Below are 23,039 nucleotides of genomic sequence, written 5' to 3' on the forward strand. Positions count from 1 at the left end.
CTAGCCGCTGCCTCTCTTCTTCTCCATGGCCGGCGACCCCTCTCTCATCTCTTCTCTCTATCTCGATTAAAAAAAAAAAAAAAAAAAAAAAAAAAAAAAAATATTCTTATTTTTCTCTCACCCGTTATTATTATTATATTTTTTTATCAATTGGACAGATATTTCTACAGAGGAATTCTCTAGCGATGTGTTTCGCGATTACTGTCCAGTCTTCGCGTTTGAAGTTTCCAGTCTCCAGTCTTCACGTTTGAAGTTTACTCGTTTTGAAGTTTATTCGTTCCGACTGCGGGAGCGTGCTAGCAAGTGATTGTCCAGTCTTCACGTTCGTCACGTTTCGACTGCGGGGGCGTGTTAGTGAATATTATATTATAGAATTATCCTAATATTAGGATTCTATTATGATTCGATTACCTAGATTAGTTAGGATTTAGTTACCTAGTCAAACTCTATTACCTTGCATTATTTCTCTATATATATTCCATGTAATCAACCCATAACACAATGGGGGTTTCAATTCTATTCTTCCTATAGATATTATTACCCAAATTGTCATAGGGAGAGAAGCGAGTAAATCTTGTGGATTTCTCTCAAGATTGTTGTACAGGCAACGACGTTGAGAATCGACCTTTTGATTATTTTTTATTCCTCCAACAAGACGGTGTGATTCCGACGCATATTCGGTGCCGGAAAATAATATTATTTGTAGCCAAAAGTGGGTGTATTATGAATTCGCGTCCATTTCTCGATCTCGCAAATCGGGGAAGAACAGCTTTTGACGATGATGATGTGAGAGAAACTAGTTTTGTTGTAGCACTCTCCAATTGAAGCAGCAACATTAATCTATGTAATTTTCTTGATTTTTTTTCCTTTTCCCTTCTCTCCTCTCTCTCTCTAAAGTACCCACATGCTGATGTAAGTAAAACACAATTTGAGTACAGGTGTCTGACAATTATTGGAGGTTTTTCGAGGATTTTGTTGCAAGGAAATGTTTATCTCAAAAAATTGATGAAAGAAGAGGTTGTATTATGCGTTGTGTTTCAGCACTCTGTTTCACTTTATTCGAACAGGTGAGTTGAGAAAGAAAAAGAGAAAAAAGGAGAAAAAAAGAAAAACAAAAAGGAAAATACAATTTTGCCCCTGTTAATCTCACATGAATGGCACGTGCACAACATTCCGGTGAAAGTTACCTGAAAATACTACTTTTAGGGTACTGTGCAACAAAAAATCGAGTTTAGGTAAAACCGTGCAAAAAAAAAATTGTTTGGGGGGTAAAGCGCAAAACGGGACTTAGTTTAGGGGGCAAACTGCTTTTTACTCTATATATATATTATAGTAATGGAAAGTGAATAGGAGAGAGGGTAAATTTGGAATAATAGAAAAGTTGGATCTATCACTAATAATGAAAAAGGGACTGGATCTCCCATTATTAAAAAAACACTAGAGGGGGTTATGACTAATAGTCCCTTTTTTTTTAACTATGTTTCGCATAACAGAAATATCGCTTTTGATAAGTTCATTTAAATTTTAATTGGATGTATAATTTTTTTAACTAATTACAACGCATGCATGCACACTCTGTGTCTAAAGTGAAGGCAGCTTGAAAGTTGACATTTTTCCAAAAGAAAAAGGGAGCAGTGAATCTGGAAATAATGGTAATATATAAGTACATAGACACCAATAGATTCAGAAGAATACAAACCGCATATACATCAAATATTCCTCATCCAAATGCAAATTAATTTAATCTTTAGAAAAATTACAGGGGAATTAACACAAACAAATTCCCAGTTCCATTTAATTTTGATTAAAAAAAAATAAAAAAAAAATATGGTAGCTGCCAATTGACAAAAATAATTGTGATATGGATACACATAATCGTACCGATTAATTTTAGTTGATCAAACCTTGTCTTTGGTTTAACTCCGATTGCCTCCAGTAGTGCACTAACCAAAGCCAGGTAATGTGTAATAACATCAAAGTTGATCATCAATCAGAAATCCATAGTAATTTCCGGGCGGGAGCTGGAGGAGCTAATCCTGGTATATCTCGAATATCTTTGTTTTGTGGGTTCACTATCTGAAAAATTCAACCAAACGGGGTTATGAACTAGCGATGGAACGATTAAAGTTTAAATTAGCTTGCATTGCCTTCCAGACAGTATTTATTTTCTACTTCGGTTAGGTTGAATGTTCGAAATTGTTGGGAACTGAAACAGTTATTTGATAACTATTTCTCTAACAAAAGCATGGCAACAATCTGATTTTTCCATGCCGACAAAGCAAAGAAACACATATCTTCTCTCCTTAATCTTCTATTCTGATTTCCATGTGCCTTATTACTTCTGCCATTGTGTATTTCATCTTCGGAGTAAACCTTTTCCCGAATACAAGGTGATCAAGGTTTGGATGTGTGTCTCACTAATAATACTGTCATCTAAGGCCGCGTATGGTTGCCACGATAGGATTAGCCAAGATAAGATTAAATAATCTAATGAAAAGTTCAATTGTTTTATTGGAACCTGGAAGTTCAAACAAAAAACCTCCTAAAAGCATGCTAAGGCATGATAACATAATACTTCCGGCCCGACGCGGGAAGTTATTGGGTTTACCAAACATCAAAATAAAGTCCATTTTTTTTCATTTAGTTACTCATGGCTAATCTCTCCAAACAAACGAGGCCTAACAGAACATACAACTTTACTATATACTAAAAATCATCCTAACATGAACCAGGTATAGCTTGTCGGAAGTGCCAAAATACCAACTTAATATGCAAGCCTACTACAAATATGCAAGTATATACTAAATTCATCAAGAAATACTAATAGATTGAGCTACATTTGGATTAGCATATACCCTAGAATAGGGGTGGTAAACGAGCGGCTCGATAAAGGATCGAACTCGAGCTCACGAGTTTGAGGTCACGAGTTCGAGCTTCGGACGAGCTATATATATATATATATATATATATATATATATATATATATATATATATATATATAGAGTTCATTATTTATTTTATATTTTTTTTTTCATTTTACTATAAATATTTTTTAATAAAAAAATTAAATGATTTTAATAAAAAATTAAATAATTATTAAAAAAAAAAAAAAAAAAACCCTATATGAGCTCGAGCCGGCCAAAACAGCCGAGCTCGGCTCGTTCACACCCCTACCCTAGAATCCACTTCTATAGGTGACTAAGAAAAATTCAAATGGTAAGTTGCTAATATAGGTTATAGAATGCGTTGCATATGGTGAGAAATATGAGGACAGCAATTTAATCGGGAACCAGATAAGAAAATTAGTGCAAACGGATGTATGTCTGACCTTCACTATAATGATAGTTACAACACCAATAACAATAAGGAAAAGGAGCGCCATGATACACCGATCAGTTGCAACCTAATTAAGAAACCAAAGTAAGTACGATGACCAAAATTAGACATATATGAAAAGAAGAAGGGATGTGTATTGTAGATATTGACCTGCCTACCGATTTCCTTTACTAGCTTTGTTGCCTTCTTTATTGAAAAATGAATGGAGTCCAGCTCATTAACAATTCTGCTCATTTGTTCTGTCTGAAAAATACACGAAAAATTGGATAAATTATTGTCATATCTCAAACTAAGAAATCTCGGGTAAGCCAGAACACACACCTGTGCTTTGAGAGCTGCAGCTGTTTCGGTCCCAACATCAATAGTCTCATGGACAACCTATAATAATAAACAAAGAATCAATTATCATATTTTGGAGTAACAAATAGCACTTCTAAAACAATTTTCTCACACCTCTTTTACCAGTATACATCCTTTAGACTCGTCTAGATGTAAGCAATGGGTACGTTTGTGTACTAATTCAAGAGACCACAATCAACAAAAGTAGACAAAAGGGTTTTCTTTCTTCTTTTAAAACTCGTAAAAAGATAGACCAGATGCAAATAAAGTTGCTAGCCTTATAGCTTTTGAAAACAGTCAAACCCTCCTTATAAGAATCATTTCAGCCTCCTAAGAATCATAGACAAAACAACTAAACAATGAAGAAATAAAACTGAAAGGGAGAATTTGGCTTTTATTAATTTTATCACTAAAACTGAAAACATGAATTGATGATAACAGATATCACCCAGCGAGAGAACTGATAAATTCTCTTACGTAACAAGAATCTTGAAATGCACTAAAGAACACACCTTTTTTGCTCGGTCAATAGCTTGATCCGTTTCATCCATCATCTGATTTCCATGATCCATTAGCTGCTGATTATTCATATCTGCAGTATCGCATTTGCACAAAAAGGATTGAAATCGAATACAAAAAGTACATCGAATTGTTTCGGCCAAAAATGTCAAGTTTCTCTATATATTTAAAACTAAAGGTTAATTTTACCTGGACCCCTCTTACCCCTATCTACGAGGAATTACAAGGACCTCCTCTTTTAGATGAAAAATTACCCAAACGGAATGGGTGAAATGTCAGTTTTACTATCAAAGGTTAATTTCACTTGGACCCCATCTTACATAGTAAAATCAAGGGACCTCCCCCCTCAGATTCAGAGTTATTTTTTTCTTTTCCACTTTTAAATTGCTGCAGGAAACTTTTCATATGACCTTTCAGAAAAATGCATTGAGAAATGTGAACTACATTTGCTTTAATTTTGTGAATATGGTTCTTTGTATAATTATTAGGATATTTCTTCAAATATTTTGAAGGAAATATATTGTTTTGGAGAGAAATGTATCAGGAAATTTGTCATATATTTGTTTTAATTGGTGGAAAATGTATGATTCTTCGAAAGAAACCAGAACTTCCCTACATTTTTTAACCTCACACAGTTAGATCAGCAGCTTGAGATAAGTATATTAATTGTCATCCTAGAGAAGCATAATTCATTAAGTCAGTCTACCTCTGAATTAGCTTGAATCTTTTTTTCTCACTGCTGATCTATTATTTCTACTACCCCTTTCTTTATGCCATTATTATTATGGGTACAAAAGGTGAATGCAAATAACTGTAATATCGATTCCTCTAAATCGGTACCAGGGAAATTAGGCACTCCTTAAAACTATAATATATTGCCAATTGCTGTGCTAACAAACGTTATAGGGTCATCAGTCTTCTTTTCTTTAGAATGATAAAAAAAAGCATACCGGAAGCAAGTAGCACATTCTCTTCTACAAATCCTTCACCTGGACCCTCGAAGAGATCAACTCGCTTGTTTTCAAGATTACTTGCATACCTACAGCATCACCAAGAAATTTGTTGAACTACAAATAATAAAGTTTCAAGATTTAATGTCATACATTAATTTTCAAATAATGCTGATAAACATAACAAACATAATTTAGAAGGAAGATAGTGGGAAAGCAGGACGGAAAACATCAGTTAATTACACCAAGGTATAGATAGTGTCAGAAATATCAGTAGTTACTGCTAAAATAGAAAATATGGATCCCGAAAGGTGTAATTATTAAAACAAAGTCCGGTGCGATTGTTGCTGATATGCAAACAGGCATTTTCAAGTTGAAGCTTTCAGAAAAATGATTTTATTTACTACAAATAAAAATAAAAAACAGCACTGAGACATTACTTAACCAAGGGTAGAGGAGAACAAATAAACTGATGTAGTGAAACTACAACAACCAGTTGCATAGCATATTAAATGCTACACACTCTAATACTGATGATTCCAGGTGAACTTACTGTTTCTTGAGAGCAACATATGAATTCAATTCTTTGATCTGCATAAAAAGGCAGAGAAATCCGTATATTAAAAAAATATATAATAATTATTTTGTAGCATCAAGAAAAAAACAGACTGCATGAATTAGAGCTGACCATCGATTGCTTTTTCTCAGTAAGCATCTTGTTTGTGTTGGGGTCATTTTTGTAGTCTGAGTCCTTTAACTCCCGGTCAAACTCCTTAATAAGCCTGGATCACGGAGAAAGATCATCTTATACATTTGAAATTCATGGGTCTACTACACCTATGTGCATTCACAAACAGGTTTGGATGTGTGGGGTTTGAGGGTGTGGGCATGATGGCTTGTGTGTGAGAGAGAGAGAGAGTGTGTGTGTGTGTGAGAGAGAGAGAGAGAGTGCGTGTGTGAGAGAGAGGGGGGGAATGTTTTTGGTTCGATGGCATATTATGATGTAGATAAATGAAATTAAGAGGGTGTTTGGATATTTTAAGCTCCTTGAAACATATACGAGGTATAAGCTCAAAAAACAAGATGTTATGTTTTATGAGAACCTTTAGAAAAAGTAAAAAGTTCCTAATTATCTTAAGATCTCAACACATCCCTTCTGTTTTTTTACAATTCAAGGAACAAAATTTTCATTACAAAATCCACAATGTTATTTGACCAAACATTTTGAGACCTTATTTTTAATCAAGGTATAACATCTTTCGAGTTCCATAAATCATCTCATAGGAACATCTCCAACAATAAATTTGTCTCGAAATTAACATTTCAAGGTCAAGTTATCCATAACTAGTCTTGTCATCTCAATGTTGTTACTTCTCCAATTACAACACTCTCGTTGTATCCTCATTCTTCAAAGGGTCAAATCAACATCAAATCCCATATGCAAAATCACTACATAAACGAAGATATTAAGAAACCAAAGAGTAATAAGTTACACTATTTACTAAAAGGCTCAACAAAAGTCTTAAACCATGAGAGTTCCAAGACCTTCCCAATTAATCATTTGCGTCCTTTTTTCAACGTCCAATCACAAAACCGAAAGAACTTCTTGTTTCAAATGTCTTTGATTCGATATCCAAGTTTTCCAATAATTTTGTAGCAAATATAATGGGTGTTGCATGTACCAATGCGACAGAAAATGGTAATTGTTTTACGGACAATGTATCTCAATTCAAATGAAATAAATAACGACTCCCTCAAAATGCCACATCTAATGTATCTCAATTCAAGCCCCCATGGCGAGAGAACCTAAAGTTGTTATCTATTAACTATTATAGCATCGATAATTCATCATTTAATATATTTTAAGAAAGAAAACACACACACACACACACATTCATGAACAAGAACGAAATCCATTGACGAAATCAAATACCTCTTACATTCACGCATCTTGTCCGTGAGCTCCTCCAGCTGCCGGCTCTGCCTGCTGGAGTCTTTAATCTTCTCCAATTTTTGGAATCCATTCCTTCATTAGACAAATCAATAATATAATTAACACAACAATGCTTACAAATTCAACATTTATATAATTCCACTTCATTGACTTTTGGCTTCAAAATGGTTCAGGATTTCGTCTGTACATTTATATGTAGATATATACATACACACGCACATACATACATATTTATGAATAAACATTCAACAAAATGTCATATATACACATTCGCATCTCTTCATCCTTTTCACGAAAAAAAACAATCAACAATGGGGAAAAAAAACTTACGAAAGAGCTCGAAAAATATCCGAAATCTGGCCTTCGATCTCCGCGAGCTCTTCGCTCGCCATTGATCCAGAGAGTCAAAAACCAAAATCGGGAGTCAAAGATCTTCAAAAAAATAAAAAAAAAAAAACTTTAATTCAAACAAACTTCCGCCGGGAAAAAAATGATAAAAAAACAACGTGGAGATGAATCAAACAAGCGCAACAATGGCGGAAAATAAATTGGGATTAACGAAATGTAGGTAGGGTGATGGATGGATCTGATTGAATTTTTTTGGAGGAGAGACGGCCTGTTGTTCTATGACCTGGCGCTCTCGTGATTTACAGACATTTCTCTCATTCTTTATACTCAGATTATTATTTCTCATCCATTTTTTTAAAATAAATAAATAATAAATAAAAACAATTGACACTACTAATTTTTTTCTTAGGGTAATTTTTTTCTTTTATTTTCGTAATGTTTTGACTTAGCCGTTTGGGCATTCTTCTAATCTAATCTGTATGGTGACAGGCCGATTAATTTATATTAAAAAAATATATACAAAAAGGTATTTTTTATAGTTTTGTTAGCATAGTATTGGTTTAACAAACAATAATGTCTTTTTCTTGACTTATTACATTTGAGTTTAACTTTGGAAATTACAAAAAAATAGAACATAATCTTGTTTCAAAAAGTCTTATGAAGAAAATAAAAATCTTGAGATGCATGAAATAATCTACTCTCTAACACCTCGTTCGATCGTTTGATACGAAGAATATAATTAGAAACTATATAATTATTTTGATTCATGGTTCGTGCATCGAATCATAAATCATTTTATCTAAAATACAAATAGTATATGCTAAGAGCATCTTCCATTTATCATCGAATCCAATCTTTATCATCTAATTTAAGTGTTTTTAACTCCCAAACTAAAATTTTAAAGGGGTAATATGCAATACCACTCATTTAGAAAATATTTGAAATTAAACCCAATTGACTATAAAGAGTCCAAAAATCTCAATCTGAATTAGTGAGACCCTCCTGACCAGACATGATAAAACTAAAGTGCTCTTATGTGGTTAGGTTTTTAACGTGATATAATTTTATATGTGTTGGCGCCATATTTCCGGCTATTGAAGATCGAGGAAATCCGCCAAGTTCTGGAATTAAAAGATTGGCAAAGATTTGTTTTCCATATTTATTTTGGAATTTATTAGAGTCCTATTCTTATAATACTTCTATTAGGACTTAGATTTATTTGCCATTTATCTTCCATAGGAACTATGAATGCTCATATGGAAGGCGGTTTCACGACTCGCCCACCAATGCTTACTGGAACCAATTACTCTTATTGGAAGACCAAGATGAAGATGTTCATCAAGTCAATGGATGAAGATGCATGGCGCACAGTTCTGACTGGCTGGAAACGACCTGTTGCCACAGATGAAAAAGGAATTCAAACTGAGAAACATGAAAAAGACAGGAGCAAAGCTGAACAGTTTGCCGCAAATATGAATTCCAAAGCATTGAATGCCATATTCAATGGAGTTGATATCAATCAATTCAAAATCATCTCAGCATGTGAGTGTGCCAAAGAAGCATGGGAAAAATTACAAACAGCTTATGAGGGAACAACCTCTGTTCGATTATCAAAACTTCAGATGCTCGCTACTCGCTTTGAGGATCTTCGAATGGAAGAGAATGAAACCGTAAGCGATTTTAATTCGAAACTATGCGATATCGCGAATGAAGCTCATGGGCTTGGTGAAACCTATCCTGAAGTCAAGCTTGTTCGTAAAGTGTTGAGATCAATGCCAGACCGATTCGCATACAAGGTCACAGCTATTGAGGAAGCAAGTGATGTGGACTCATTGCGACTTGAAGATCTGATGGGAAATTTGCAGACCTTTGAGAACAAGTTGAACATCAGCAAAATAGATAAAGAAAGAAAAATTGCTCTACAAACAGTCGCTGTTACAACTTCATCAGTGCCCCCAGTTCCCATGACAGCACTCGAAGTCGAGCTAACAAAATCCATGTCTCTAATAGCTAAAAACTTCGGAAAACTCGTGGATATGAATGGACATCCTACAAGTTTTGAAAGAAAACCCGTAAGTCCTACAAATAAGCAAGAAGTGAGGAAGGGGATTCGATGTAGAGAATGTCGCGGCTATGGTCATATTCAAGCTGAATGTGCAAACACTCTAAAGAAGCAAGGAAAATCACTTGCCACAACCTGGAGTGACAATAACTCTGAATCTGATGATGACAGTGAAGCAAGTGATGTGAAACAAGTATTGACTTCTGTGGTACATGCAGGGTTACTGGTGCGACACAAAATGATATCACATGCACTGAGCCGTCACACCTTAGGATCACTAAAGTAACACAGGATGATGTCTCATGCACTGAGCCGCCACACCTCAGGTATGCTACTCGTAATCTCGAAAATCATAGAAACTTAAACACAATTTTTTTGCCCACAGGAGAAGAAGATTCAGAGGATGATGAAGAATGCTCCATTGAGATGATTCAACAGCAACTGGATGATCTTCTAAAGCAATGTCATGAGGTTGGTGATGAAAACAAGCGTTTGAAGGAGAAAGTAAAGGAACTGGAAGAGGAGAATGAAGCAGTTAAAGTCAACCTGAAGGCCAAAATCGATGAGCTTGAATTGGAAAATGAGGTACTGGAGGTAAAACAGGATTTTGCTTTGAAAGATATTGACAATCTAAAAGAATTGCTGAGACAATTGCGAAACAACGATTGCAATAAGACAAGGCAGATCAAGAAAAATCCTCCTCCAATGAGAAATGCTGAACCCTGCCTCAACCTGAAGTGTGACAACTCTCCTGTCGCAACAACGTTAGAGGCATCAGTCAGTAAGTTAAATCGCACTACGATTCTTCCTTCAAACAGGTTAGATGAAATTTTAAATGCTCATCCCTCAAATCCTGATAAACTTGGTCTTGGCTATATTGGGAGTAAGTTCGATGGTAAACCTAATCCAAATCGAAAAATTAATTTTGTGAATAATACTGTCAAACCTACTCCACAACATGTTGCCTCACAGTCTTATACAAAAAAGTTTGTGCCAACTTGTCATTTCTGTCACAAAGTAGGACATGTTAGGCCAAAAATGCTTTAAAAGATGGAAATTGATAAATAAGAGTTTAGCATATCAATCACGCGGAGTGGAGCTGCTAGAGAGAGACGCGGAGTTTGAGTTGTGTACAAGAACGGCATATTACATAAAGAGGGAGTCTTTAGTATTTTTAATAAGTCCTATTAATGTACACTGTAAATCTGAACTAGTGAAATCGTGTTTGCAGGTCCACGTGGATGTAGGGCACATTTGTGTCTGAACCACATTAATTCCTTGTGTTCATTTATTTGCTTTAAGTAGTTTATAACTGTGTTAACACAAGAATTATAGTTGTAACTGAATACTGTTTCCACAACTTAACTGTTACAACTTAGGTTAATTGATTTCTATAGGCATATAAATCAACAATTGGCATCAGAGCGGGTCACTAGATATACTTAGTGTCTGATTTTGGGTTTTGATTTGTTTGCTTTGCTTATTGGATGACGTGTGTTCACAAGGAAGGTTGAGACGGAAGTCTGTCACGGCATTCACCCAATTCCGCTGCGTTGTAACGTGCCCCGTGATGGGACACTCTGATAGAAGACCAAGACGGGTGAAGAAAAGTGATATCTTTGTTGCAGGGGGAGTAAATCTCATCTGCAGGGGGAGTTCTTGTTAAACATGGATTCTAACCAATCTATGCCAAAGGGGGAGATTGTTGGCACCAAATTTCCGTTAGTGAAGATTGAAGAAATCCGCCATACGTGGAAATTAAAGATTGGCAAAGATTTGTTTTCCATGTTTATTTTGGAATTAATTAGAGTCCTATTCTTGTAATATTTTTATTAGGACTTAGATTTATTTCCATGTATTATATTCTAGTTAGGTATCTTTTGTACTTATCTAGAATAGAAGTAGAAATCGACTAGGATTCTATTACCTAGTTAAATCGATTTCTTAGGGCCCAAGTTAGGTTTAGGGTGGTGATTTCGTGCCTATATAAGGCCCTCAACCTCATATGAGTCCGATGGAGCTTTAATAAGAAAAATCCCAGCATAAAGGCTTTGAAGGGTGCAGCCCGTGCTGCAGCCCTGTCTGCACGGCAGGTGTGGCAACAGAACAGGTTTCTTCTACCAGGCCATAAAGAAGATCGGCGTTTCGGGAGAAGTGCTTAAAAGATCTCGGGAGAGGTCGATCCGCCATTTGAAGGAAGTTCAACATTGGAGGAAGTCCAAGAGTGCGGAGGAGGAATTGCTTTGATTATCAACAAGTTCGAGTCGTGTGCAAGAACGGCGTATCACATAAAGAGGGAGTCTTTAGTGTTTTATTAAGTCCTATTAATGTACACTTAAATCTGAACTAGTTTTGCAAGTCCTCGTGGATGTAGGGTACATTGGTATCCGAACCACATTAAATTCTTGTGTTCTTTATTCTGCTTTTAGTAGATTAGTTACTGTGACAACACAAGAATTCCGTTACCACACCTAATGTCGTAACATGTAGTCTGTCTCAACAGATGAGTGGACTATATAGGCATTCAAATTCAACAATATGTCACTATTATCTCTCTCTTTCTCTCTGAGTCTTTTTTTTTCTTCTGTTGTTTCTGCAGATCTGTAACCGCCGCCGCCTTCCTTCCTCTATTTTATACCACTAACGTAGTCCACTCACCCTAGCCACCGTTGTTCGTGCACTCATCTCCACCGGAGTCAACAATACCTTTCAACTGTCGCCCAGCCGAAACCCGATCCAGGAGGTCGTCCTCCGCCGATGTTGGAGATCATTTCCCCCCTCGTCCAACACCACCACATTGACGTCTTGTACAAGTGGTGGCGGCGGTGCCTCCCCCACCTCGTCGCCGCTCTTCGTCGGATTCGTGATTTCTACATGGAGATTCCCCTTTTTCGTTATCTCTCGATTTCTCTGGGTTTTTTTCTTCAGTTCTGTCCATCAACACCACCGTAGCCGCCTCCCTCACCCTCTCTTTCATTCTACGTCGTTGTCGTAGCCTCGCCCTCCATCCCTTTCGTTTTTTCAATTCTTTTTCTATTTTTTTCTCTCCTGATCTGAAGCAGCCATAACGTGACTATAGTCTGGTTCGGATATGACTATTGTCGATTCACTCGATTAGTGATTTATTAATTTCTTGTTTGTTACGCGAATCACGAATAGCAGAATATATGATGATGAGCAAGAGTGGTTCCGATCAATTCTCAAGAATTCGAAGAAAAAAGATGCGATTCAAAACGAATACGAGTTTTTTCACAAAAAATGGGAGGGCCTCCGTTGTAAACCAAAGAAGAGGTAGCTAAGCTTCTCGTTTTTTTCCATTAAGTTCGATATTCTTGTTTTTTTCCAGATCTATCCACTATAATCATATTCGAATATGACTATTGTTTAATGTGACTGCGGTCATATTCAAATATTTTCTATATTTTCGTTTTAAGTTGTCTTGTAATAACAACATTCAAATTGTGATTTTGGTGTGGATGTTGATCAGATTGTTTTCATAAACAATAGGCAATCTTCTTTGTTTTATATAATTTGGTAAACATGATTGTACCACACTATATAATCGGAATTTTAAATTGAAAATGTAAAAAACTGCAATATAAAGAAAAAATATGACTACAGTTGATATAGTCCAATATATAGTCATATTCAACTATAGTCATATTCGGCATAGTAAACAAGTCGAGAAAAAAAATTCAATTTTCTATTTAAAAAACTATTTTTATTAAAAAAATATTAAAACAAAAATGCGAAATAAATCCGAAATAATAAAAAATAAAAACTAAAAAATTCAATTTTTTTTTATTTGGTAGCATTTTTTTTAGGAATTTGGAAGTAGATTTTTTGGAATTAAATTGTTGTTATGGAAAGAGAGAAAAAAAGAATAATTGAGACAAATTATGTTAAATGACATAAGAATAGTATTGGAAATACAATTTCTAGGGATTTATTACAAATAAAGATTTAATGGATGGACATATCATTATTTCTTATCTATATGAGTGGCTTATTGCTAATGACTCCATTTCTAAATCACCGGTACACATAAAACTATGGTGATTTGATTTAATATCACCCTCTCAACCCATATTTTCTTCTACAAAATAGTCTTGACTATTATAATTCAAATTAGAGAATGTCCATCGCCAGTAGGTTTACCGTAGTTGCATTCTCTGTTGCAGTAACGGTAGCTGATACATGTATATGAGATGCATTTTTCGGCTTCCCAAGTACAAATAGCGATGTTAATGTCTTAAAAAAAATCAACTTTATTTCAAGCATTGGCCAATGGTACATCTGTATCAGTTAATTATTCAATCAAAGTTAGGAATTATAATGACGGTTATTATTTATTTGACGGTATTTATCCTAAATGATCATTTTTTTAGTACAAGTTATTAGTGTACCCAAATGCACCAAAGAAAAATATTTTGTGCAGAAACATGAATCATATCGCAAAGATGTAGAATGGGCATTTGGAGATCTTCAAGCTTGGTTTGCAATTATTAGCGGAGTAGCTCGATTCTGGAAGAAATAAGACTTACATGAAGTCATGTTTGCATGCATCTATAGTCCCGCTTGCTAACTTTTCAAGAGATTTAAGGAATACAAAATATGCTAATTATATTGATCGACATTGAAATCTGATAAATCAAGGATGACATAATGAACTAAAGAGAAGATTCGTAGCACATTTGTGGGATGAACGTGATCAAATAGATGATGTTGAAGATGATGATGGTCATGTTGATGATAATAATGATGAATGAGAACAATTTTCTAATAAATAAGGGATACTATTGTTGGAAATCAGGCACGTCTACACAGTGAAACATAAAAATTTTAAATAATTTTATTTGAAAAACAATTTAATGAAATAAACACGTGCACAATAACAATAATCAATCCGTACCTTGTCTTGCTATCACTATATACATGATTGCGGGAAATTTAAATAAACTTAAATGTAAATCTACAAGCATCCTATAGAAAAAATAATTTTAATAATCTTGTTCAGATAATCAAATCAACCACTTATACAATTCATGTTTTAATGTCTACGTATAATCACTATTAGATGGATAATCAAATCATTGAAAAAATGGATCTACCTTTTTGGAGCCTAATTTCGCACGAGAATAATTGAAGTGATTGCTACCTGCTCCACCGTGGCAAGCCGATTTCTAGTAATGACGAACTCTCGCTCCATTCGCCTTTGAAAACGGCAGTCCGAACTTGTTCGGACCCTCGGGTGGAGCTAATTGTTGGCCATCAACGGGTTGCTCTCCACCATGGATGGGTGCCTTGAATTGTCGGGCCGCAAGGTTACTAATCGGCTTCCGAATTTGTGTGACAATATCCGTCGTTTTGGTTAGGACCTTCGCCTTCTTGCATAGGCCGGTAACGAGGCAAGGGAAATAGAACCCCTTGGAGTTGTTGATCATGGAGATCCAAAAACGGTCGGATATGATTTCGCCAATATTCATCAGTGTGCCCTTTAAAATGTAATATGCAAGAGCACACCGTTCATGGTCCACTTGAGTCCACGAGCGGGTGGGGATGAGGTTGGCGCATATGAAAGTAAGGCACGCCTTGCCTATTTGGTGGATGCTTTTCCACTCCAACTCGTATTCCTCCTCGGTGGAGAATTCGGACCAAATTGGGGGCCCATCGCACAACACCTCGCCTAGTTGATCTCTTGTTACAGCGAGTTGCATTTGTTCCCAATTGAATGGCTCATGTCGGATGTTGTAGAAGGAGTTTATGGCCTTGGCACTCCAATCGACCCGCTTCCCTCGAACCGTGCTCGTCTTGCAATCCATCGTAAAATATTTGCAGTTGGCGCCACTCTTGAAGTCCGTGATTCGGGCGCCTCCTTATTAACTGCTTGAACCACTCCCACGTCTCGAATAATGCTTCACCGGCTTCTTGTATGAAGTTTTGAATTTCTCTTTGGATTCTCTCAGTTTTTGTTGGGGAGTTGTATGTGTTCATGAAGAGTTGTGCTAGTTGGGGCCAAGACGAGATGGAGTGCGGCGCTCGAGTTTGTAGCCATTCCCGGGCTGCTCCTTGTAAAGAGTGCTTGAACAGGCGGAGTTGCAGTGCTTCGGGTGATACTCCGTTCATCTTGTGCGAATCACACGTTTCGAGAAAGTTGACCAAGTGGAGATGTGGATCTTCGTGAGCCAATCCGCTGAATAACCCATTGTTTTGGAGCATAGTGAGGAGTCCCGCTCGAATTTCGAAATTGTTGGCTTCAATGGGGGGCTGCTGGATGCTTGATTGAAATCCATTGAGTGTTGGAACGGTGTACTTTTGCAGTGCTCGTTGACGAGGTGGTGGATTAATTAGCTGGCGTTGCTCTTGCTCATTGACGATTTCCCCCACCGCATTCGGTAGGCGCCCTTGGTCATCTCCCCTACGATTAATCTCTTCTTCCATCGTTGCTGGAGCGTTTTGAGCTAACCGTTGATTTCTCCTGGCTTGCCTAAACGTTCGCTCAATTTCGGGATCAAGAGGTAGCAAGTTCGTGTCGTGTCCTCTTCGCATAAAAAGTACCTAAAACAAAATAATAAAAATAAAATAATTAAATAAAATAAATAAAACGGCTGAAGTAAGAAAAATTGCTCAAATTTAATATTAGGATAAATAAATAATTTAGCCGTATTCCCCGGCAATGGCGCCACTTGTTGGGGCTAAATACCTAACACGCAAGTGCACGTATCGCAAATAATTAGTAAAGTGGACTCGTGAGAGTCGGATGTCGATCCCACAGGGGGAATACTCAAATTATCTAATCCTAAGTACCAACTCTAACAATTATGATTTTTATCCAGCCTACGCAAGTTTGTCAAATTAAATCAATTAAACAATTAAACTAATTAAGAAAGCAAATAATCACGAGAAAATATCAATATAAAAACGGATCTAGGATTTTATCTTCTCCCTATGCGATAATTCTTCACCCAATTAATCTTCTATCATGCAAGTTACGATTCCCGATTATTAACCCAAGACACAAAATTACCCATAACCCGTTGTCGCGTGTATTATAAGTCTATTATTCATAAACGATTCACTATGTGTCTATGCAAACCTAGTATGAATAAAGCATTAAATAACAAGTCTCGAAAACGGCTACCTAAGGTATTATCTGTATGTCTACGATAATACATGCAATTAACACACTCATTCGGTGAAAACTACTCGAAGGCTCTTCTATCCCTGTTCTAATTATTAAAACGATCTGTCGATTCAATTCTAACAATAACACATAGCAACATAAATTAGCTACGTTCATGCGCTAAATAAGATCAAGATAGAAGAAATAATCGAAGAATTTAAACTTGCATAATAGTAGAAAAATAGGTTCGAATTACCACATAGGGTTCCAACAAAATCCTAGATTTAAAAACTTAGCTACTCATGTTCTCTACGAAAAACATAATAAAAATACGAAAAATCATAAAAGTTGTTGAATAAAAGTAAAAAGGGAGAACTATGATGAAGATTCGTAAGTCTTCGTCTTCGTTACTCCGTTCTCTCGTCCTCGATTGCGTGTATTCAAAGATAGATTCCTAATTGTGTGCTTTTTGGCCTTTAAATAGGGTGCAAAAATATAAGATGGCGGTTTCCTTGTGTAATTAAACTTCCTTCACTGCGCCACTTCGTGAACCCGGACGCCCGTGCGAGAAATAACTCTGAAATCCGGACGGCCGTCCGGTCCTTAATTCTTCAGAGTTTTGATTTTTTTACTTTTGGCACACTTTTCTCTGAATTTGCAGTTTTTACCCCATAAGTTGCCAATTCTTCGATTTGTACCTAAAATACAAATAATAATCATTTTAAGCACCAATTATCGTTAAAACACACCAAAAGCTCCAATTAAAAGGTACAATTAAGTGTAAAAATATACACTTAACACTACCTTGCTGCCTCATAACAGATCCGGTTATGTAGCAGTCAAACGGCGGCGCATGGACGAGATGCGCGATTTCGATGGCGGCGCGTGAATCTCACGTGCGGAGGAGCAGTGGCGTGTGCTAGCACGTGCGACGGCGGTGTAGCGACGATGCAGCAACCTTGTCTTCCTCCTCTTGGATTTCACCTCGTATATTGAATTCTACAACTTACGTGGCACTGGACACACAAAAATTAGAACAAACGATGAAAAACAAGAAAATGAACTACCAACAAGCGGCAGGGGCGCGTGGAATCGATGATCGGCGGCGACAGTTCTAGGGCGGAGAGGTAGCGGCCGAGCGTAAGAGAGAGAGGAGAGCGGCTAGGGTTGTGTGTATTTGTGAAAAACTTATAAATATTGTATTTATAGTGTCTTGTACAAACTCTAAGGGCATTTCCAAAATCTTGTTAAATTAGACAATTTAGGATGATTATTAGATGAGTATGTGTATATTGAGCATTGAATATTGATTAATTGTTGTTAGGTGCACTTGATTTGGTCTATTTTGTCTTGAATTTCATTTGAATGCTTCGTCTCTTGTTTTCGACCTGAACATGTCGATTTTGGAGTCTTTTTCGACATCTAGATTTCGATTTTAGAGTTTCTTTCGACAATTAGCTGTCGATTTGTGAATAAAACTCGATGAGTTGCAGTAGATTTGTAACATGAACAGCTAGTTGTCGAAAGAAACTCCAAAACTGACAGCTAGTTATTGAAATTGATTGTTTCATTTATTTTTTTCCAATTTTATTAAAGGGGCTATTTGAGATAACCCTCTTATATAGTTTCATAAGAGGGATAAATCCAATTTTTAATTCCATTTCACGGATAATCCCTTCCAATAGCCCACTATCTCATTAACCACGGTTATATTCAATAAAAAAGAAATAAATTATGTATACATAATATAAACCCAAATTAAATTTCATATTTGAGATAATCTCTTGAATTACATATATTTAAATTTGTTTCATTTTTTTATTTTGATTTTATTTTTAACTTTTTTATAAAAAAAAAAATTAATTTCAATTTTATTTTAAATAGTTTTTTATTATACTTTTTCTCACTATGTAATTAACATAATCTACTATGTAATTTTTTTTTTTGAGTTTTTCTTGCTTTATTTTATTTTTATTTATTTATTTCAGTTTTTTAAAAAATCAATTTTTTTCCTATAGAATTACCAAAAAATGAAATCAATTACGATCATCAAAATTTATGAACATTCACTATTTAAAAAAATATGGAACATAAAATTCACTGAAAGATTATCGTAATCCACTATAAATTTAACGTTATTCACTATTCACTGCCTGAATTTCAAATGCACTATTCAGTGTTTGAATTTGAAATCCACTATTCACTGTGCGCGTTGTCAACCCTCGTCCCTCTAACGTAATCCACTACTTAATGTCCCATGACAATCCAAAATTCACTATTTACTGTAAGTGCATCGACACCCACTTCTCTATTGCTCGTGCATGTATCGGGTATATTTGTCGACAACAACGGCGACTCCAAGTCAAATCTGGAACACCGTTTATCCCACAAATCCGATTGACTTTAGGCGAAGCCTGCTCCCAAAAACTATAACCTCAAATTTTGGTAGAAAAATATGACTATTATAATTAATCGATATATACATCTTCTAAGAAAATGGTGATCAGATTTCACCCACATAATAAATTAGCAATAAATTAATGAAAGTATAATTGCACATCACAATAGATAAGAAAGAGTATATCTCTAAACAAAAATCTTATGGAATTTACTAGTAGACGCCTTAGGAAACTCATCCTTGAACACCACCATTTTCGGCACCATATAAAAAGGCAGCCTTGTCTTGTAAAAATCCCTTATCTCCCTTTCCGCATTTTGGATATGCCGACGGGAGATGAGGTCTATGTCGGGTTGCAGAAGTGCAGGGATTTTTTTACCACTGCAAAGAGATTGCACGGCGGCGGTGGAGAGTGAAGGGGAAGAGAGGTAACGACGATGGTGGAGAGAAGAGATAAAGCCGGCGGTGGAGAGAAGAAAGAGGACGGCAACCGTGAATAGAGAAGATGATGAGAAAACTAAGAAAAAAAGCTACGATCTTGCGATGAATATATGGTTAGAATAGGGTGTAATTGAAGTATTATAATTTAGGGATTATTAGACAAACCCCCCTCATTAGATAAGTACTTATTGAGATAAATCTAAAATATTTTTATTTAGTCATAAATAATACAAATTTCCTATAATATCCTTTCTCAGTTTATTTTAGCCTGGTAACCACCGTCTCTTTTTTCTCAATTTATTTTCTCTCTTAGAGCAACTCCAGTGGAGGAATTAAATGGGGAATTAAACGGAATAACTTCTATTTTGATGCTCCAAAACATAAATTTTCATCTCCAATGGGGGAATTAAATTGGTAGTTATTTTGATATTCAACTTCCCGAGATGCAAAAATGCATCTGAAAAAAGAGGTATCAAAACATTAACTACCCAACAAACCAATTAAAAATTGACACGTGTCAATATTAAATATATTTATGCTTATATTTAAAATTAGATGATTCATTTAATGCTTGCGGTTGGAGTAAATGAGTATCAAAATAATAAAACGAGTATCAAATTAATATTTGATGATCAATTCTGATACTTTACCATTGGAGTTGCTCTTACCACGCTCCCATGTCTCTTTCATCACCGCCGCCCTTGCCTCTCCTCTTTCTTTTCTATCTCCCTTCTCTGCACAACCAATGCTCCCATGTCTCTTTCTCTCATCACTGTGCCGCTGCCCCGCCCGTCAAGCTGATTAGGAATGATTCGCAGATCTAAATCCAACTCAAGGACGATCTTCCAAATCTGACTCGAGGTCGCCGTCGTTGCCGATAATTTTTTTTTCCGTGCATACAGGTGACGCAGGCGACATCTTCTTCGGCAAAAGATTCGCCATCTTCAGAAAAAGTCGTCGGCGAAAGAAATCGAGGCAGTCGGCGGCGAAAAAATCAGTGGTTGAATCGGTTGTTCGGAAAACTGGGAAACGATGGTAAGTGGTCGTTGCCATTTTTTCATTTTTTTTGTGTTTCTGATCTTTCGTGAATCGTCCTTTTGATTGAGGGATTTTGGAACAATTTTGTAACAATTTTGGCTGTGAATTAAACAATTTTGGAAGTGATAATAAATATTGAAATGCAAAATTATCCTGCAATGAACGCATTGGAAAAAATGCAAGGTTATTTGTTCTCGTAAAAGGTGTTTTATTTCAATATTTTTTGCAACATCAAACGTTGCAAACGAAACCCTTCCCAATATTTTTTGTCAATTCAATTTGTTTTTGGCAAACTTTTATTTTATATATTTTTCTAATTTCTAGAGCTCCTGTGATTATAAGTTGGATTGGGATAAACTTGTTTTGTGGTGATTCAATGGTTGACCCATTGTTTAGGCCAGCAAAGGTGAATGCAGTTTGTTGAGAGTCCAAAATGATATCAACGGGATGACATGCTATGGGTTTCATTGGAGATAAGATGGTGTCCTTTATACTGATTTTATAGTTTTTTTTTTCACTGAAATTTGATGTTTCCTTCTTAGAATTTATAGTGGTTTCCGATAAAAGTAGGTGGTTTTGTTGTTTTTGGTAAATGTTTAGTCGTTAGATACGTTAATAGTGAATTACGTTTATTTAGTAGTGGATTTGCGTTAATTTAATAGTGAATTTACGTTTTTTTTTATTAGTGGTTTACGTCGGAATATTTTGTTTTTGTAGTGGGTGATGTTAATGGTATAGTGGATTCCTATAAGTTTGTAGTGGGGATTACGTTAATTTTATATTTTGATTAAATTAATTTCATAGTGAATTTCGATAAATATATAGCGGATTTCGATAATTTTATAGTGGATTTCGATATATTTATAGTGGATTTTGATAAATATATAGCGGATTTAGATAAATATGTAGTGGATTTCGATAAATATGTAGTGGATTTCGATAAATATGTAGTGGATTTTGATAAATTTCTAGTGGATTTCGAGAAATTTATAGTGGATTTCCAGAAATTTATAGTAAATTTCGATAAATATATAGCGGATTTCGATAAATTTATAGTGGATTTCGATATATTTATAGTGGATTTTGATAAATATATAGCGGATTTCGATAAATTTATAGTGGATTTCGATATATTTATAGTGGATTTTGATAAATATATAGCGGATTTCGATAAATGTGTAGTGGATTTCGATAAATATGTAGTCGATTTCGATAAATATGTAGTGGATTTTGATAAATTTCTAGTGGATTTCGAGAAATTTATAGTGGATTTCGATATATTTATAGTGGATTTTGATAAATTTATAGTGGATTTCGATAAATATGTAGTAAATTTCGATAAATATATAGCGGATTTCGATAAATATGTAGTGGATTTCAATTTGATGACCTCGTAGAAAAATAAAAAGAAAAAATAAAAAGAAAACATTGTAAAAAACAAAAAAAAAATAGTTTTTTAATCGAAATTATAAAAAATGAAAAAAGATAATTTAATAAAATATTTTATTTCCAAAAAAAAATGAAAAGAAATAAAAAAAACCAATTTTTTAAAAATTAAAATTAGAAAACCGAAAGAAAAATAAAACCAACTTTGTATAATAAGAAAAGAAATATATAAATAAGAAAATAAAATTTAAAATAAAAATAAATAAAAATAAAACATAATTAAAAATATGTATAAAGATAAAGAAATCCAAATGATACAAGGTTGAGATAATTAACGTAATTTACGCCTAATGAGTTCAGTTAGGGTATTTTGGGTAATGTGAGTCCATTGAACTTATGTCAAAAATTTAATTAAAATTTGGATTTATTAAGAAGTCAAAATGCAATTGAGGGTGTTTATCAAATAGCCTCTATAATTTAATATGAAATTATAGATTTAGTCGAATAGAAAAATAAAATTGGATCTATTCCAAACAATAAATAAGGGTGTTATAGGGAGATCCTAATAAAAAAGTTGGTAAATAAAACTTGAATTTATCTAAAAAAGGGAAAATATTTTTGGGTCTACACTAACTGTAAAATGTTATGGTGGGGTTTTCGCAAATAACCTTTATTAAACTTGTTTGATGAATTTAATTCTTTTTATTGTTTGCCGGGGAAAACGTCTACCATCGGCTGTTTCGGACCGTATCCAAGAAGGAAAAACTAACTAGATGTCAAAAACTAACTATTCATTTTTCCACAGTATTGCTCCCCCCCCCCCCAAAAAAAAAAAAAATCAATTGGGATAAATATTTTCAAGTGTATTTTACTGACTTTTATGTGTTGTTCTCTTTTTTAACAAAAAAATAATTTAAAAAACCATTTAAAAAAAACAAATTGATTTTGACACTTAGGTGTCGAAAATACTCACATTTTCGACACCTTAGTGTCAAAATCAATATGTTTCAATTTTTTTAAAATGGTCTTTTGTATTATTTTTTGTCCTAGGTAGCGGAGTAGCGGCTCGTGTGTGCAGCCGAGCGGGAGAGCGGCTTGGATTTTGGGACTCGTCTTTAAATTGTATTTATACTAGGGTTCTTAAC

At 35.0% G+C, this 23,039-nt stretch overlaps 1 protein-coding gene and 1 long non-coding RNA gene across 2 annotated transcripts; one reads left to right on the plus strand and one right to left on the minus strand.

The window, feature by feature from the left end:
- Positions 1–1,641: 1,641 nt before the first annotated feature.
- LOC105968190 (putative plant SNARE 11) lies at positions 1,642–7,918 on the minus strand. The gene is made up of 10 exons (XM_012992812.2): positions 7,429–7,918; positions 7,078–7,170; positions 5,833–5,926; positions 5,698–5,735; positions 5,145–5,233; positions 4,188–4,267; positions 3,658–3,714; positions 3,487–3,579; positions 3,329–3,403; positions 1,642–2,076 (listed from the first exon to the last, which is right to left on the minus strand). Exons 1-10 carry the CDS (start codon positions 7,488–7,490, stop codon positions 1,987–1,989), a joined length of 771 nt encoding a protein of 256 aa, XP_012848266.1. The 5' UTR covers positions 7,491–7,918; the 3' UTR covers positions 1,642–1,986.
- An 11,483-nt stretch (positions 7,919–19,401) lies between these two features.
- On the plus strand, positions 19,402–21,190 carry LOC148770546 (uncharacterized). Its single transcript, XR_016031403.1, has 2 exons — positions 19,402–20,505; positions 20,905–21,190. It is a non-coding gene; the product is annotated as an uncharacterized LOC148770546 (long non-coding RNA).
- The last annotated feature ends 1,849 nt before the right edge of the window (positions 21,191–23,039 follow it).

The sequence above is a fragment of the Erythranthe guttata genome, chromosome 5 (genome assembly GCF_056151865.1).
Source record: "Erythranthe guttata isolate IM_541 chromosome 5, IM_541, whole genome shotgun sequence".
NCBI lineage: Eukaryota > Viridiplantae > Streptophyta > Magnoliopsida > Lamiales > Phrymaceae > Erythranthe > Erythranthe guttata.